The 16,280-nt window shown below is 44.5% G+C and overlaps 1 protein-coding gene across 11 annotated transcripts in view; it reads left to right on the top strand.

The window, feature by feature from the left end:
* The window catches only part of LOC110523536 (neurofilament medium polypeptide), a 56,301-nt gene that overhangs the window by 27,615 nt on the left and 12,406 nt on the right, over window positions 1-16,280 (top strand). For 5 of the 11 annotated variants that reach the window (XM_036977185.1, XM_036977181.1, XM_036977191.1 and 2 more), the window contains one exon: window positions 12,150-13,527. In XM_036977185.1, coding sequence (XP_036833080.1) covers window positions 12,150-12,653 — 504 coding nt within the window. In that variant the 3' untranslated portion in view covers window positions 12,654-13,527. Of the gene's footprint in view, window positions 1-8,199; window positions 9,358-10,284; window positions 10,410-10,573; window positions 11,691-11,854; window positions 13,528-16,280 lie in introns of those variants that run through there. The other 6 variants (XM_036977184.1, XM_036977187.1, XM_036977193.1 and 3 more) reach the window with 5 other exon arrangements.

Genomic DNA, 16,280 nt, shown 5'->3' with positions numbered 1-16,280 from the left:
CTGTTTCCATTGATCATCATTGAGATGTTTCTACAACTTGGAGTCCCACTGTTGTAAATTCAATTGATTGAACATGATGTGGAAAGGCACACAACTGTCTATATAAGGTCCTTAGAGCTCCAAGCCAGGATTGTGTCGAGGCACAGATCTGGGGAATGGTACCAAAACTTTTCTGCAGCATTAAAGGTCCCCAAGAACACAGCGGCCTCCATCATTCTTAAATGGAAGAAGTTTGGAACCACCAAGAGCTGGCCGCCCGGCCAAACTGAGCAATCGGTGGAGAATGGTCTTGGTCAGGGAGGGATGGTCTCTAAGACAGAGCTCCACAGTTCCTCTGTGGAGATAGGAGAACCCTCGAGAAGGACAACCATCTCTGCAGCACTCCGCCAATCAGGCCTTTATGGTAAAGTTACCAGATGGAAGCAACTTAACCGTAAAGGGCGCATGACAGCCTGCTTGGAGTTTGCCAAAAGACACCTAAAGACTCTCAGTCCTTGAGAAACAAGATTATCTTCAAATCCAAGATGGCGTAGCAGTCAGACTCATCTTTTATATATTTTTCTTCGCATTTCTTTTTTATATTTCTCTAAACCTCAACTTCATAATAGTCTCCTGCAACCCACCTCACCCAACATGGTGTGGATCAGTTTTTTCTAAAGCATATTTATTTACCTCCGGAACCTGAATACCCCAACAGAAGCTAGCCAGCTCACTAGCTACTAGCTAGTAGTCAGCTAACCACTGCTAGTGGTCATCAGCTAACCTTTAGCTCGAAAAGCTCTCACCACTTTGTACAACGCGACTCAAACCGTACCTATTTTCTCTCCATGTCCCCGGATTCCTACCGCAAGCTCTGAACCTTTCACATGGATCATCGCAGCTAGCTAGCTGCAATCCGAGTGACCTGGCTAAGGTCTGTCCCAAAGCAAGCACCAATTAGCCTGGAGCTAGCCCATGCTAGGCCTATTCTCCCGGCTAGCTGAAGAGGCCCATCAGCCACTCCTGGGCTACAATACCCAGACCCCTTCTACTGCCGGTACGGGACACTGAACCTCGCCGATCCTTGACGACTGGACTACTGACGTAATCTGCTCGAGGGGGTACTCAACTGGCCCCTAGGTCGCAACGTCCCCTGAATACCCATCTGCTAGCCTGCTAGCCACAGCCTGCTAGCTGTCTAGAGCATTTTGGACTGTTAGCTGAATAGATCCATTGGCCAATTTCTTGGGCCACTATACCTATTTTTCCTATTGGACTTGGACCCCTCTGCTACTCAGAACCCTACTAATCCATCATGACTGGTCTATTGACGTCACTGCACGCGGAGGCTAAATCAGTCTTTCCTCCGTTCCGGCCTGCTAGCTGTCTGAAACGCCGTGTCTCCAGCCAGTCCAACCACTCACTGGACCCCTATGATCACTGGGCTACGCATGCCTCGCCCTAACATCAATATGCCTTATCCATTACTGTCCTGGATAGTGATTATTGTCTTATTTCACTGTGGAGCCTATAGCCCTGCTCAATTTGCCTTAACCAACCATTTAGTTCCACCCTCATAGATATCATCCTAACCAACTTGCCCTCCAAATACACCTCTGCTGTTTTCAACCAAGATCTCAGCGATCACTGCCTCATTGCCTGCATCCATAATGGGTCTGCGGTCAAACGACCACCCCTCATCACTGTCAAACGCTCCCTAAAACACTTCAGCGAGCAGGCCTTTCTAATCAACCTGGCCCGGGTATCCTGGAAGGATATTGACCTCATCCCGTCAGTAGAGGATGCCTGGTTATTCTTTAAAAGTGCCTTCCTCACCATCTTAAATAAGCATGTCCCATTCAAAAAATGTAACCAGGAACAGATATATCCCTTGGTTCTCTCCAGACCTGACTGTCCTTGACCAGCACAAAAACATCCTGTGGCATTCTGCATTAGCATCGAATAGCCCCCGTGATATGCAACTTTTCAGGGAAGTCAGGAACCAATATATACAGGCAGTTAGGAAAGCTAAGGCTAGCTTTTTCAAGCAGAAATTTGCATCCTGTAGCACAAACTCAAAAAAGTTCTGGGACGCTGTAAAGTCCATGGAGAATACGAGCACCTCCCAGCTGCCCACTGCACTGAGGCTAGGAAACATTGTCACCACCGATAAATGCACTATAATTGAGAATTTCAACAAGCATTTTTCTATGGCTGGCCATGCTTACCGCCTGGCTACCCCTACCCCAATCAACAGCCCTGCACCCCAACAGAATCTCGCCCAAGCCTCCCCCATTTCTCCTTCACCCAAATCCAGATAGCTGATGTTCTGAAAGATCTGCAAAATCTGGACCCCTACAAATCAGCCGGGCTAGACAATCTGGACCCTCTCTTTCTAAAATGATCTGCCGAAATTGTTGCAACCCCTATTACTAGCCTGTTCAACCTCTCTTTCGTATCGTCTGAGAAACCCAAAGATTGGAAAGCTGCCACGGTCATCCTCCTCTTCAAAAGGGGAGACACTCTAGACCCAAACTGCAGCAGAACTATATCTATCCTACCCTGCCTTTCTAAGATCTTTGAAAGCCAAGTTAACAAACGGATTTCCGACCATTTCGAATCCCACCGTACCTTCTCCGCTATGCAATCTGGTTTCAGAGCTAGTCATGGGTGCACCTCAGCCACACTCAAGGTCCTAAACGATATCATAACCGCCATCGATAAGAGACATTACTGTGCAGCCGTATTCATCAACCTGGCCAAGGCTTTCGACTCTGTCAATCACCACATTCTTATTGGCAGACTCAACAGCCTTGGTTTCTCAAGTGATTGCCTCGCCTGGTTCACCAACTACTTCTCTGGTAGAGCTCAGTGTGTCATATCGGAGGGCCTGTTGTCCGGACCTCTGGCAGTCTCTATGGGGGTGCCACAGGGTTCAATTCTCGGGCCGACTCTCTTCTCTGTATACATCAATGATGTCGCTCTTGCTGTTGGTCCACCTCTACGCAGACGACACCATTCTGTATACCTCTGGCCCTTCTTTGGACACTGTGTTAACTAACCTCCAGACGAGCTACAATGATGGACTCTGTGGGAAACGGGCGCGGCCGAGTTGCATGGGTTGGGGGCTATTGGACAGTGGTGGACGAGAGAAGGGCGTGGAATACTTGCAGGCCATGGGCGACTCTATAGGTCTGCGGTCCACCAGTAGGTTGCCAATGGATATGAACATCCGGATGTATTGGTTTACGTCCGTTAAATCTCCTCTGCAGGCCAGTTTGGTCTGTAACTCCCGATTAAGACCCCTCCTGTAGACTGTAAGGAGCGCTGGTTCACACCATCCACTGCTGGCAGCCATGGTGCTGAACTCAAGGGCATACTCTGTGATGGAGCGATGGCCCTGTCGCAGCTCACATAACAGGTCCCCGGTGTGACGACCTGAAACTGAATGGTCGATCACCTCCTTGAAGACGGCATGGAAACGTGATTCAGAGGACAGATCAGATCTTTGAGCGGCCCACAGGGCTGTGACCCAATCCAGAGCTTTGCCTGTGAGTAGGGAGATGATGAAGTCCACCCTGTCTTTGTCAGAGGTGAAGTCAGTGAGGTGATGGTCTATGTACAGGTTACACTGCATGAGAAATCCTTGACATTTCCCTGGGGAGCCGTCATATTTATTAGGCATAGATATAGGGTAGGATGAACGAGAGGAGGCTGTGGCACCTGATATGGATGAAGCAGGAATGGACTGGTGAAGGAGGTTGCAGAGTTCGTCGAGCCATTCCTCCTGTCGGGCTAGACGTAGCTGCAGCTCTGCTGAATCATTCTGTCGTGTTTGGTGAGGTATTCTGTAATGAACACGATATGAGACAGAGAGCTGGTTTCAAGCGCAGGTGTTTATTGGAAGGGACCATAGGAGGAGGCAGGTAGCATGGTCCAGGGGCAGGCAGAAGGTCATACACGGTAGGTCCAAAATGGCAAAAGTACAGGCAGGGAATAGGCAAAAGGTGTCTTAAGTGAGGCAGGCAAAAACTATAATACACAGGAGGCATGAAGGACAAGAAAAACCAGAGCTCCAAAAGAAGTGTGTCTCAAAACAAACAATACCTCACAGTGATGGGGTGCAAGGAACTGAACTAAATGGTGTGGGATGATGACATGCAGGTGTGTGAACAGGTGATTAGAATTCCGGTGATTGGGATCTGGAGAGTGAGCAGGAAAGTGGGCTGCGTTCCAGGATCTAAGTGTTTAGAAGTATGAGTTGGATGCAGACGTTACAGTTTGGAAGGAATCAGTGGCTAACTGCTATTCAGTGGAGTGGCTGTGAGGTCCCAAATCTGGGATTAAGGGTCTCTTTTCCAAGTTTAAAATTATAAACATTCAGCATTGGTCATGCTGTCAATGAAGCATGAGCTCTGACTGTGAAAATACGTTTTGAACGGTCATCAAGCTCGGAATTGGAAATCCGGAACTCGGGCTTCTTTCTAGAGCTACGACCTGAAGATCATGATTCAACCTTGTTTTTCCGAGTTCCCAGTTGTCTTGAAAGCACCATTAATCCAGAGAATGTCAGACTTTGATAACAAAATTTGACCGTAGTGCCACCTTCCTGTTCAAGTGATCACAGCACAACAAGGCGAGTCCTAAAATGTCTTGTATGCTGCTGCATAAATGATGTGTCCTCGGATGGGGCCACAGTGTCTCCTGACCCCTCCTGTCTCAGCCTCCAGTATTTATGCTGCAGTAGTTTATGTGTCGGGGGGCTAGGGTCAGTTTGTTATATCTGGAGTACTTCTCCTGTCCTATTCGGTGTCCTGTGTGAATTTAAGTGTGCTCTCTCTAATTCTCTCTTTCTCTCTTTCTTTCTCTCTCTCGGAGGACCTGAGCCCTAGGACCATGCCTCAGGACTACCTGACATGATGACTCCTTGCTGTCCCCAGTCCACCTGGTCGTGCTGCTGCTCCAGTTTCAACTGTTCTGCCTTATTATTATTGGACCATGCTGGTCATTAATGAACATTTGAACATCTTGGCCATGTTCTGTTATAATCTCCACCCGGCACAGCCAGAAGAGGACTGGCCACCCCACATAGCCTGGTTCCTCTCTAGGTTTCTTCCTAGGTTTTGGCCTTTCTAGGGAGTTTTTCCTAGCCACCGTGCTTCTACACCTGCATTGCTTGCTGTTTGGGGTTTTAGGCTGGGTTTCTGTAGAGCACTTTGAGATATCAGCTGATGTACGAAGGGCTATATAAATAAATTTGATTTGATTTGATTTGGATTAATATGCCAGGAAGATATGTATACTATAGCGAAGAAAGTAATACTAAGAGTATGTTGTGTAGTAAGCTGTTAGTAGCCAACGTGCCTCACCCTAATAATTTGGTCTATTTTCCCCTCTTAATTTCGCCTACTGATCTGACTTGGTGGTGCACATGTAGCCTATAACGTGTTTTAGAGAAATGTAATCATTGAATATTGTAAGAGCTTTCATTGTCTGCTTATATGGCCCCTTTATTTAGCCTATTGTTCTGACTTGGTGTACAGGGAAAACACTGTAAGAACAACCCATGTTCTGAATTGTGTCGCTGTACATTTCAAAGTGCGAAACAAATAGTTATATCGACCACGTCCGTCCTTGCTCTCTCATGTCTTAATCGAAATTACGGATTGCTTCTTATCCGCTTATCGTCCCCTTATGCCATAGTTCATACATCTAAATTGTCATTAGAAACCATATTTGTTTAAGCAAGTCAGCCATATCAACTATGTTTTTTAAGCAGTAAATGAGACTGAATGAACTGTTTCGCTGCCAGACAAGGCTCCGTTAATAACCAGGTCTAGTAGTGGTAAGATGTTGGGACTGCTGTTGGGACTCTGCTGTTGGGACAGCTTTATATAGGCCCTAACAGTTTGTGGGCACCGTTTGTCACCGTTATAGTGCAATTAATGTATTCTTTAGTGTTGTGTTTTACCACACCAAGATTTACGTGCTAAAATCGCCACTGGTGGTGATGTACATGTTTGAAAGGCTGAGGCCAACAGGAGAGCAGAGAGAGATAGAGGCAACAGAGGCCAGGTGTCTAGCTCTAGGTCACAAGGATCAGCCAGGAGAAAGTGAGTATAGGGTCGAAAACATCGCTCAAGTTAACTCAGCCACAACAACACACATTCACACACATTCAGTTAGGATGAGAGAATCATATGTACTGGGGCATGGTAACTATCTCTCCCTCTCTTTCTCTCTGCCTCTCGCTCTCTCTCTCTCTCTCTCTCTGGGACAAACACAATCTAAAATTGTCTGAGCTCTCAAACGCGTTAGGGCTCACTCCACAGAGCTAACTTTTGCGATGGAAAAACAATGAGTGAGATAACAGAATACAGATGGGTAAGTATGGATAAGTGACAAATGCCAAATAAATCTCAGAGATGGGAATCATTTATTCTTCCCTCTTAACTGTGGTATAAAACAAGGGTTTTTAAACGAGACTGGAGAATCTGAATCAAACCTTACAAACAATTTAAATCTTATTGTGGGTAATAATGTTCTTTGAGGCAAAAATAGTTTTGCTGGTTTTCATAGGATGAGAAAAAAGAAGAAACCTGCACACTGCTCTTTATGAAGTGATACTAGCAAGAGCAGTGTGCAGGTTTCTTATTTTTTCTCATGTTATTCAATTCTTACCATATGCCTGCAACAAAGATGGCTCAGATGTGCAAGTGCCTTTTGAATTTTTAATCCCTGGTTTTCATAGGATTAAATATTGTCATTGATTGCAGTCAATTGGCCAAAACCAGAGGCAGCCATTTTGTTGCATTACCTGCATCAGTTGCAGGGTTTGCAATGACCTTAGTTACCTCTGAAATGGGTAGAGCAGGACTGAATGGGAATCAATAAGACTGACAACAGACTACAGCCAATCAGATCTGTCAACCAACACTGCAGCTTCACTCCTTAGAGAAAACATCTCAATGCAGGGAGGAGATAGCAGCCTCTCTATCCCCTGTGCTCTCATCCGCAACCCAAAGACTGTAACTTATGCATTGTATTCTGTATCTGTTTGTGAAACCATATTAATCAACATGTTTCCCATCATTGTTAGAGTTGGACGATAAAGTTACAAAGTCATTCTGAGGAATGTAATTACAGAAAAAAACTATGTTGCAGTTTTTAAATGGCTCAAAATAAAAGGGCAAGTTTGTCCATAACACATTATGATATACATTATGAAGGTGATATATACTATTGAATGGGATAAATTACTTGCATATAAGCACAGGCTGATTATAACTGTAATCTATACCAATAGCTGTCAATAACTACAACTATGATTAATGCTTCAACACTTCCTGAAAGTAGCAAGTGGTCACATAAATGCATCATATTGTTTGAACCAACCCCCTCATGGTAGTCTCACTTTATACATCATCAGTAGGTCACTGATGGTAATCCCTTTGATTTTGGGAGGTTTCCTGTCAAGAAGTAATCAATCACCTATTATTGAAGACTTAGCACAAGCAAAACATCAATATATGAAATTGGTTCGCTTTGCACATGTTCATAGGCAAATATACATTATTAATTCAATTCATTTAATGATCAATCATTCTGTTCAATTTGAGAGAAACATTTTCAACACTTTTCAAACACTTGAAAAGGACGGTAATGGTGTTTTGCTGCATTAAGTCGCTGTCCATGGCGCTGATATTGGAGTCTGACGGACTGGTGCTGTCCATGGAGACGATATTGCTATCGCTCTAAATTGCATCGGTAAATTGATCATTTCTGGTATAACCGTTTTTGCTAACTAATACTAGGGGAAATAATAATTAACATGGGTCATTGAACTGCTCCATATTGGCTGGTTGAATTAGCAAATGCAGAGATGCATGTATAATTTTCTCTCTAATTCGAATGTTCAAAATTTGGAGGAAACTATATGACAAGAGACAAATGATAAACACATCAACGTCAAGGACACATAGGCTATCCCAAACATCCTAATTATAATCACCCCATTTCCTTTTTTCTCCCTATGTGTGATCATTCCTCTGCTTTCAAACGGCCACCCACGAACCCTCACACACTCAAGTAGTGTTTCACTTACATAGAGTATGAAGGGTTGAGACATGGCCCTCCCCCTCCGTTCGATCAATGGGCCAGTAAAAACAGTCTCTGCCTTGTTAGCGATATGCTTCTCCTATATAAAGGACAGCCGGTGAGACTAAGAATGCTGTGAGCGCCATCCACCCCGCACCTGCAAACACATACTCGCCCCACTCCTCCACCTCGGACACCTTCCCTTCCATCTGCACACGCAACCCCTGGTCTGGCCGGATGAGTTACCACCCGGTGGACACGATAGGGAGTCCATTCAGGAGAAGTATGGATAGTAGGACCACCTACGGCCGCTCCACTGGCACACCCTCCAGCGGGTTCCGTTCTCAGTCCTGGTCCCGGGCAAGCCCAGGCTCCACGATTACCTCCTCCTACAAGAGGAGCGTCAATGTGCCGGTAGCCAGAGCGTACAGCTCCACACTCCTCAGCTCCGCCGACGGCGTTGATTTCAATCAAACGAACGGAGACTACAAGCGCTCCAACGAGAAAGAGCAGCTCCAGGGGCTCAACGACCGCTTCGCCGGTTACATCGACAAGGTGCACTACCTGGAGCAGCAGAACAGCCAGATCGAAGAGGAGATCCAGACGCTGCGGCAGAAGCAGGTGTCACAATCCCAGCTAGGCGATTTATACGACCAGGAACTCCAGGAGCTGCGCTCCATGCTGGAGCAGATTCACCACGATAAAGCGCAGATCCAGCTCGACACGGACCACGTCGAGGATGACATCCAGAGAATTAGGGACCGCTTCGATGAGGAAGCCCGCATCAGGGATGAGACGGAAGGCATCATCCGGGCGTTGAAAAAAGATATGACCGACTCTGATTTGGTGAAGTCAGAGTTGGAGAAGAAAGTTCAGTCACTGCATGACGAGATTGCCTTTATCCGCAACAACCACGCAGAAGAGGTGAGCGACCTGTTCGCCCAGGTGCAGGCGTCGCAGGTGACCATGGAGAGGAAAGACATCCAGAAGACGGACATCACCGAGGCGCTCCGGGAGATCCGCACCCAGCTCGAGGGCCACTCCAACCAGAACCTGCAGCAGGTGGAGGACTGGTTCATGTGCCGCTATTCCAAGCTCACTGATGCTGCGGCACAAAACAAAGATGCAATCAATTCCGCCCGTGATGAGATCGCAGACTACCGTCGCCAGCTTCAGTCCAAGACCGTGGAGTTAGAGTCTGTCCGTGGAACCAGGGAGTCACTGGAGAGGCAATTGAATGACATCGAGGACCGACACAACAACGACCTGTCCAGCCTGCAGGTATGATGAGACCCGCTGTTAATGGTGAGGTATTCTATAAAATTGTATTCTTTGTGTAAAGAGAAGCAATGTAGTGGAGAGAATATATTATATAATAAGATGTGTTTTTCGTTGATTTCAAATTGAGAAAATTATCACCACACCTTTGGGGTTTTTATTCTTATTTTAAATGTAGGTCTACTTATAAGGAGAGTCCCCTACTTTGATAGAGAGAAAGACACACACTTGCATTGTGTCCCCACATATTGTATTAGTTTGATTTTGAACGAACTAAATTGTTTTATTTATGTGGGCCCTAAATGCATGTCTTTTAACTAGGCTATAAGCTCTGCCCAATAGTTGTGTCTGCGCTTTTGCTTTAGATAGCCTAAATGGCACAATGCTGACATCTTATGGACACAGATTTAACATCTCCAAATGTTGGATCATTAGGCTACGCATAAGCAGCGACACTTGGGTTGGGAAGACATAATGCAGCAGACTGTTTTTTGTTATTTTTTCGTTGCTGAGCCAGAGACTCGGGGCCCTTGAAACACAGTGCTGTTCACTGCGTCAGAATACATTATTTAACACAACAACAGTCCAATCTATCCAATTATTTGCACTTTCACTTTTCATAAATGAGACAGGAGGACTTCACAGTTTCAATTGTTATTGCAATGATATTTTATTGGAATCTCAAAGTGCTGTTTCAAATGTAGGCCTATACAAGTGTAAATGTGCTTGTGAAGTAATTACCAGTATCACAAAATATGACATTGTATATTTGATCGTTTTCTTATGATGTTTAGAAAGCAGTGTCCTTATGGAGAAACGTGTCTTCCCTACACCAGAAATAAATAACCAAGTATTATTTCAGGGTTCCATATAGTCATAAGAAATAATAGCTCTTAACCAGCTTGTGTCTCTCGGTCTTGTTCTCTTCAGGAGACCATCCACCAGCTGGATAATGAGCTTAAGGGCACGAAGTGGGAGATGGCGCGTCATCTGCGTGAGTACCAGGACCTGCTCAATGTCAAGATGGCCCTCGACATTGAGATTGCTGCATACAGGTACAGTGCGACAACAGAGCGCTAATTAGGACTAACATTGAATTTTTTTTATTTTTAAATATATCATGTGTAATAAAAACATAAAGATCTCATTTATATATAGAAACTACATTTTTATATTCGGCCTACACTAAACTATATCTCATGTTCTACTGTTCTTGCAGGAAACTCCTAGAAGGTGAAGAGACCCACTTTAGCACTTTCCCCTACCGCCACACCGTCACCTCCTCTAAGAAGTCCAAGTATGAGCCTCCCAAACTGAAAGTCCAGCATAAGTTTGTAGAGGAGATCATCGAGGAGACCAGGGTAGAGGATGAGAAGGATGAGATGGACCAGGCCCTGGCTGAGATGGCCCAGGAGTTTTCTGCCACTCTGGAGGCAGAGGCAACAGATGAAGGAGAGGATGAGGGAGAAGAGGGAGGAGAAGAAGCAGAGGGAGAAGGGGGAGAGGGTGAATCAGAAGAGGTTGTAGCCTCCACTGAAGCCCAAGTTAGCTCCAGCACACCTGCTGAGGAGGAAGAGGAGGACAAAGAAGGTGATGATGAAGAGGAAGAGGGAGAAAAAGAAGAAGAGGGTGAGAAAGGAGAAGAGGGTGAGGGTGAGAAGGGAGATGATACAGAAGGTGGTGATGAGGGAGAAGGAGAGGGGGAATTAGAGGAGACAGTCCTGTGCTCTAAAGCCCCAGAATCAAAGGCCTCTCCTGACAAAGAGAAGGCTGGAGAGAAGGAGGGAAGCGGTGGAGAAGAGGAGACAGGAGAGGGAGAGGGAGAAGAGGAGGGTGATGATCAAGATGAAGATGCAGGTAGTGACAAAGGATCCAAAGATGGAGATGATAAGGATGAGGAAGATGAGAAGAAAGGAAAGGATGAGAAAGAATACAAAACAGATGAGAAGGCAGCTGTAGCCAAGACAGAGGCTCCCAAAACAGAAGCCCCCAAGAGTGAGGCCCCAAAAGTTGAGGTCCAGAAATCTGAGACCTCAAAGCCCTCCAAGCCAGACTCCCTAAAAGCTGAATCCCCAAAGGCTGGGTCCCCCAAGTCTGAGTCACCAAAAGTTGGATCCCCAAAACATGAATCTCCCAAAGCTGTAACCCCCAAATCTGAATCCCCAAAACCTGCTGGATCCCCCAAATCTGAATCCCCAAAACCTGCTGGATCCCCCAAATCTGAATCCCCAAAACCTGCTGGATCCCCCAAATCTGAATCCCCAAAACCTGCTGGATCCCCCAAATCTGAATCCCCAAAACCTTCTGGATCCCCTAAATCTGAATCACCAAAACCTGCTGGATCCCCTAAATCTGAATCCCCAAAACTTGCTGGATCCCCTAAATCTGAATCCCCAAAACCTGCTGGATCCCCTACTTCTGAATCCCCAAAACCTGCTGGATCCCCTAAATCTGCTGGCTCCCCCAAATCTGAATCCCCAAAACCTGATGGATCCCCCAAATCTGAATCCCCAAAACCTGCTGGATCCCCCAAATCTGAATCCCCAAAACTTGCTGGATCCCCTAAATCTGAATCCCCAAAACCTGCTGGATCCCCTACTTCTGAATTCCCCAAATCTGCTGGATCCCCTCAATCTGAATCCCCAAAACCTGCTGGATCCCCTACTTCTGAATCCCCAAAACCTGCTGGATCCCCTAAATCTGAATCCCCAAAACCTGCTGGCTCCCCCAAATCGGAATCCCCAAAACCTACAGTATCCCCCAAATCTGAATCCCCTAATTTAGGATCCCCCGAGGCAGAGGGTGAGAAAGGAGAAGAGGGTGAGGGTGAGAAGGGAGATGATGCCCCCAAACCAGAAGCTCCAATGTCAGAGGCCCCCAAGGCTGCAGAAGAGAAAGTAGACAAAAAGAGTGATTCAGAGGAAGAGAGGAAGGTAGAAAAGAAAGACGCAGCCATGAACGGAGATGTGGAGAAGATTACCCCAGAGGACAAGGACAAGAAGGATGAGGGTGGGAAAGAGGCAGAGGAGAAGGATGTTATCTCAAATGGAGTGGACGAGAGCCCCACTAAAGATGACCCGGACCAGAAAGATGATCCAAAGGACCAGAAGGTGGTCATCACCAAAACGGTGGAGACCATCACCACTGGAGAGGACGGGGCCAAGCATGTCACCAAATCGGTCACTGTCACCGAGACTGTAAAGGAGTCTGAGGATGTGATGCAGGAGAAGACAGTCTCCAGCAAGAAGATGGAGAAACACTCTTCCCAGTCTGTCAAGGTGGTGACTGAAACTGAGTAATTGCACTCCATCCAACCCACTCAGGAGGAACAAAAATGACACGACAACAAGCAATCAACCCAGAACTAACATAACAAAGAAATCATAGAGCTAGAGCGATGTAATAAAGAGAACCACTCTCAAACATACAGAAAAGCAACGAGAGAAGCCATATGATGTGACAAAGCTAACGTTTAAAAAATGCATGTTGAGAGAAAGCTTTAAATGGGTTTTGCTGCAGATTATATCAGGAAAATGTGATAGTGGGACAGATTATTAATTGTCTTTATGTTTCCCTGCAGTTCATGGGAGGGCTCACGGGTGGGGGCGTCTGCATGCTAGCTCAGGGAGGGAGACCCCTCCGCTCTAACCTGTATGTATGGATGGAAGGTTTACAGTTTAGATACTGTATGTGGGTGGGAGAGTGATAGAAATGTATGTTCATTCAAATGTTAATTCAAAAAGGGGTGCCTGGGTTGGACGGTCCACTTTAGAGACACATGTTCAAAAGGACTAGCCTTTTTATGTGAAGATACCAACTGAGCCAAAAATGCAATCGTCTACAACACAATATAGTGAAGAATGAGAAAGACAATGGTGCAATGTACTGATGATCATAAACATACAGTACCCGAAGCAACTAAAGCATTAAGAACCTTGAAGAAACTCTGAGCCTTAAACATGCTTTTTATCAGTATCTATTGTGTTTACCTAATGAGTGCAATTGAAAATAAATATGTAAATGCGCACACATACATTCTTGTATGCATAGGATGGACTTGAATTTAAATAGCGAACTTAAATGAGGTGCTACAGTTTGCAATCCCATGTCTTTACTCATCATGAACTATTTCCCAGAAGCATTTGCTCAATAAATGTCATACTGAAATACAAATATGGTCTCTTGTTCCTTTATGCAATTGTCCTGTCATGTCCTTTCACTTGTTCATTTACAGTAGCTGTCTCACCTCAACATGCACACTATTCTATTTCTTCATCTGCTTTCATAAGGGTGTGATCGCATGCTTCATGATCTTTTGTAGCCTAGAAATGATACAAAACCATATCACCATCCAGAGGCTGTCCTCTACAGATTTTTAAAGCTACACTGTAATATGTGCATACCATCAAAGAATGAGCCACCAACCATAATATAAACGATGCACCCCATGGCATGTTCATGCAAATAGCATTTTATTGTAGCACTTGATTTATCAAATAAAACTTTATTTACATAGCACTTTTCTTACCATAAACAATGCAATTCTGGACAAATATCAAATGAAGATAGATAAATATCAAATGAAGATAAATGAAAAAATATAAAATTAAGATAGATAAATTAGCATAGTAAAACAATATTAAATAAATTAGGATAGTAAAACAATATTTAAAAAAATTAGCATAGTAAAACAATATGAAATAAATTAGGATAGTAAAACAATATAAAATACATTTGGATAGTAAAACAATATTCAATAAATTAGGATAGTAAAACAATATAAAATACATTTGGATAGTAAAACAATATTCAATAAATTAGGATAGTAAAACAATATAAAATACATTTGGATAGTAAAACAATATTCAATAAATTAGGATAGTAAAATAATATTAAAACAACAGTGAACATGAGAGAGTAATATGAGATACTGTATTAAGATTGAGAGATGTTTAAGCAGTTTCAGCAAATAGCTACATTATTTGAGAACAACATTACCTACATTGTTAAACATGATTTTAAACTATACATATTTAATTCAAAGTATTTTACATGACAAGTTAAACAATCGAGTGATAGGTCCTTCGGAGATTTAGCAACATTAAAGCAGACAGCAACCCGATCGTAATTTGAAATTCAGCACCACCGGAAAATGGACAGCGACTATCTCAGGCAGAATCCATGAAGAGGTTTCTTTGAAATGTAGCCTATCACTCACTCACAGTGAATGAATCCTTATTATAATGCTAGAAGGATAGTTGGTCTGATTCTATGCCACAAAGCACGATAACACCTGGGGTGTTACATATATTTTTTTGTTCCTAAAACTTTCAGAACAAAATATTGTATCTAACATTTAAAAAAAAATATTATGACATACAGTGCCTTCGGAAAAGATTCAGACCCCATTACGTTTTTCACATTTTATTACGTTACAGACTCATTCAAAAATTGATTAAATAAAAAATCCTTAGCAATCTACACAAAATACCCCATAATGACGAAGCGAAAACATGTTTTTAGAAATGTTTGCACATTTATTACAAATAAAAAACAGAAAACATTATTTACTTAGGTATTCAGACCCTTTGATATGAGACTCAAATTTGAGCTCAGGTGCATCCTGTTTCCATTGATCATCATTGAGATGTTTCTACAACTTGGAGTCCCACTGTTCTAAATTCAATTGATTGAACATGATGTGGAAAGGCACACAACTGTCTATATAAGGTCCGTAGAGCTCCAAGCCAGGATTGTGTCGAGGCACAGATCTGGGGAAGGGTACCAAAACTTTTCTGCAGCATTAAAGGTCCCCAAGAACACAGCGGCCTCCATCATTCTTAAATGGAAGAAGTTTGGAACCACCAAGAGCTGGCCGCCCGGCCAAACTGAGCAATCGGTGGAGAATGGTCTTGGTCAGGGAGGGATGGTCTCTAAGACAGAGCTCCACAGTTCCTCTGTGGAGATAGGAGAACCCTCGAGAAGGACAACCATCTCTGCAGCACTCCGCCAATCAGGCCTTTATGGTAAAGTTACCAGATGGAAGCAACTTAACCGTAAAGGGCGCATGACAGCCTGCTTGGAGTTTGCCAAAAGACACCTAAAGACTCTCAGTCCTTGAGAAACAAGATTATCTTCAAATCCAAGATGGCGTAGCAGTCAGACGTCTTTATCCTTCATCGTGTTCCATGTATATATCTTTTATATATTTTTCTTCGCATATCTTTTTTATATTTCTCTAAACCTCAACTTCATAATAGTCTCCTGCAACCCACCTCACCCAACATGGTGTGGATCAGTTTTTTCTAAAGCATATTTATTTACTTCCGGAACCTGAATACCCCAACAGAAGCTAGCCAGCTCACTAGCTACTAGCTAGTAGTCAGCTAACCACTGCTAGTGGTCATCAGCTAACCTTTAGCTCGGAAAACTCTCACCACTTTGTACAACGCGACTCAAACCGTACCTATTTTCTCTCCATGTCCCCGGATTCCTACCGCAAGCTCTGAACCTTTCACATGGATCATCGCAGCTAGCTAGCTGCAATCTGAGTGACCTGGCTAAGGTCTGTCCCAAAGCAAGCACCAATTAGCCTGGAGCTAGCCCATGCTAGGCCTATTCTCCCGGCTAGCTGAAGAGGCCCATCAGCCACTCCTGGGCTACAATACCCAGACCCCTTCTACTGCCGGTACGGGACACTGAACCTCGCCGATCCTTGACGACTGGACTACCGACGTAATCTGCTCGAGGGGGTACTCAACTGGCCCCTAGGTCGCAACGTCCCCTGAATACCCATCTGCTAGCCTGCTAGCCACAGCCTGCTAGCTGTCTAGAGCATTTTGGACTGTTAGCTGAATAGATCCATTGGCCAATTTCTTGGGCCACTATACCTATTTTTCCTATTGGACTTGGACCCCTCTGCTACT

This window comes from Oncorhynchus mykiss, chromosome 5 (genome assembly GCF_013265735.2).
Source record: "Oncorhynchus mykiss isolate Arlee chromosome 5, USDA_OmykA_1.1, whole genome shotgun sequence".
NCBI lineage: Eukaryota > Metazoa > Chordata > Actinopteri > Salmoniformes > Salmonidae > Oncorhynchus > Oncorhynchus mykiss.
The sequence above is the reverse complement of the archived record's forward strand: the minus strand, read 5'-3'. Positions and strand labels throughout refer to the sequence as shown.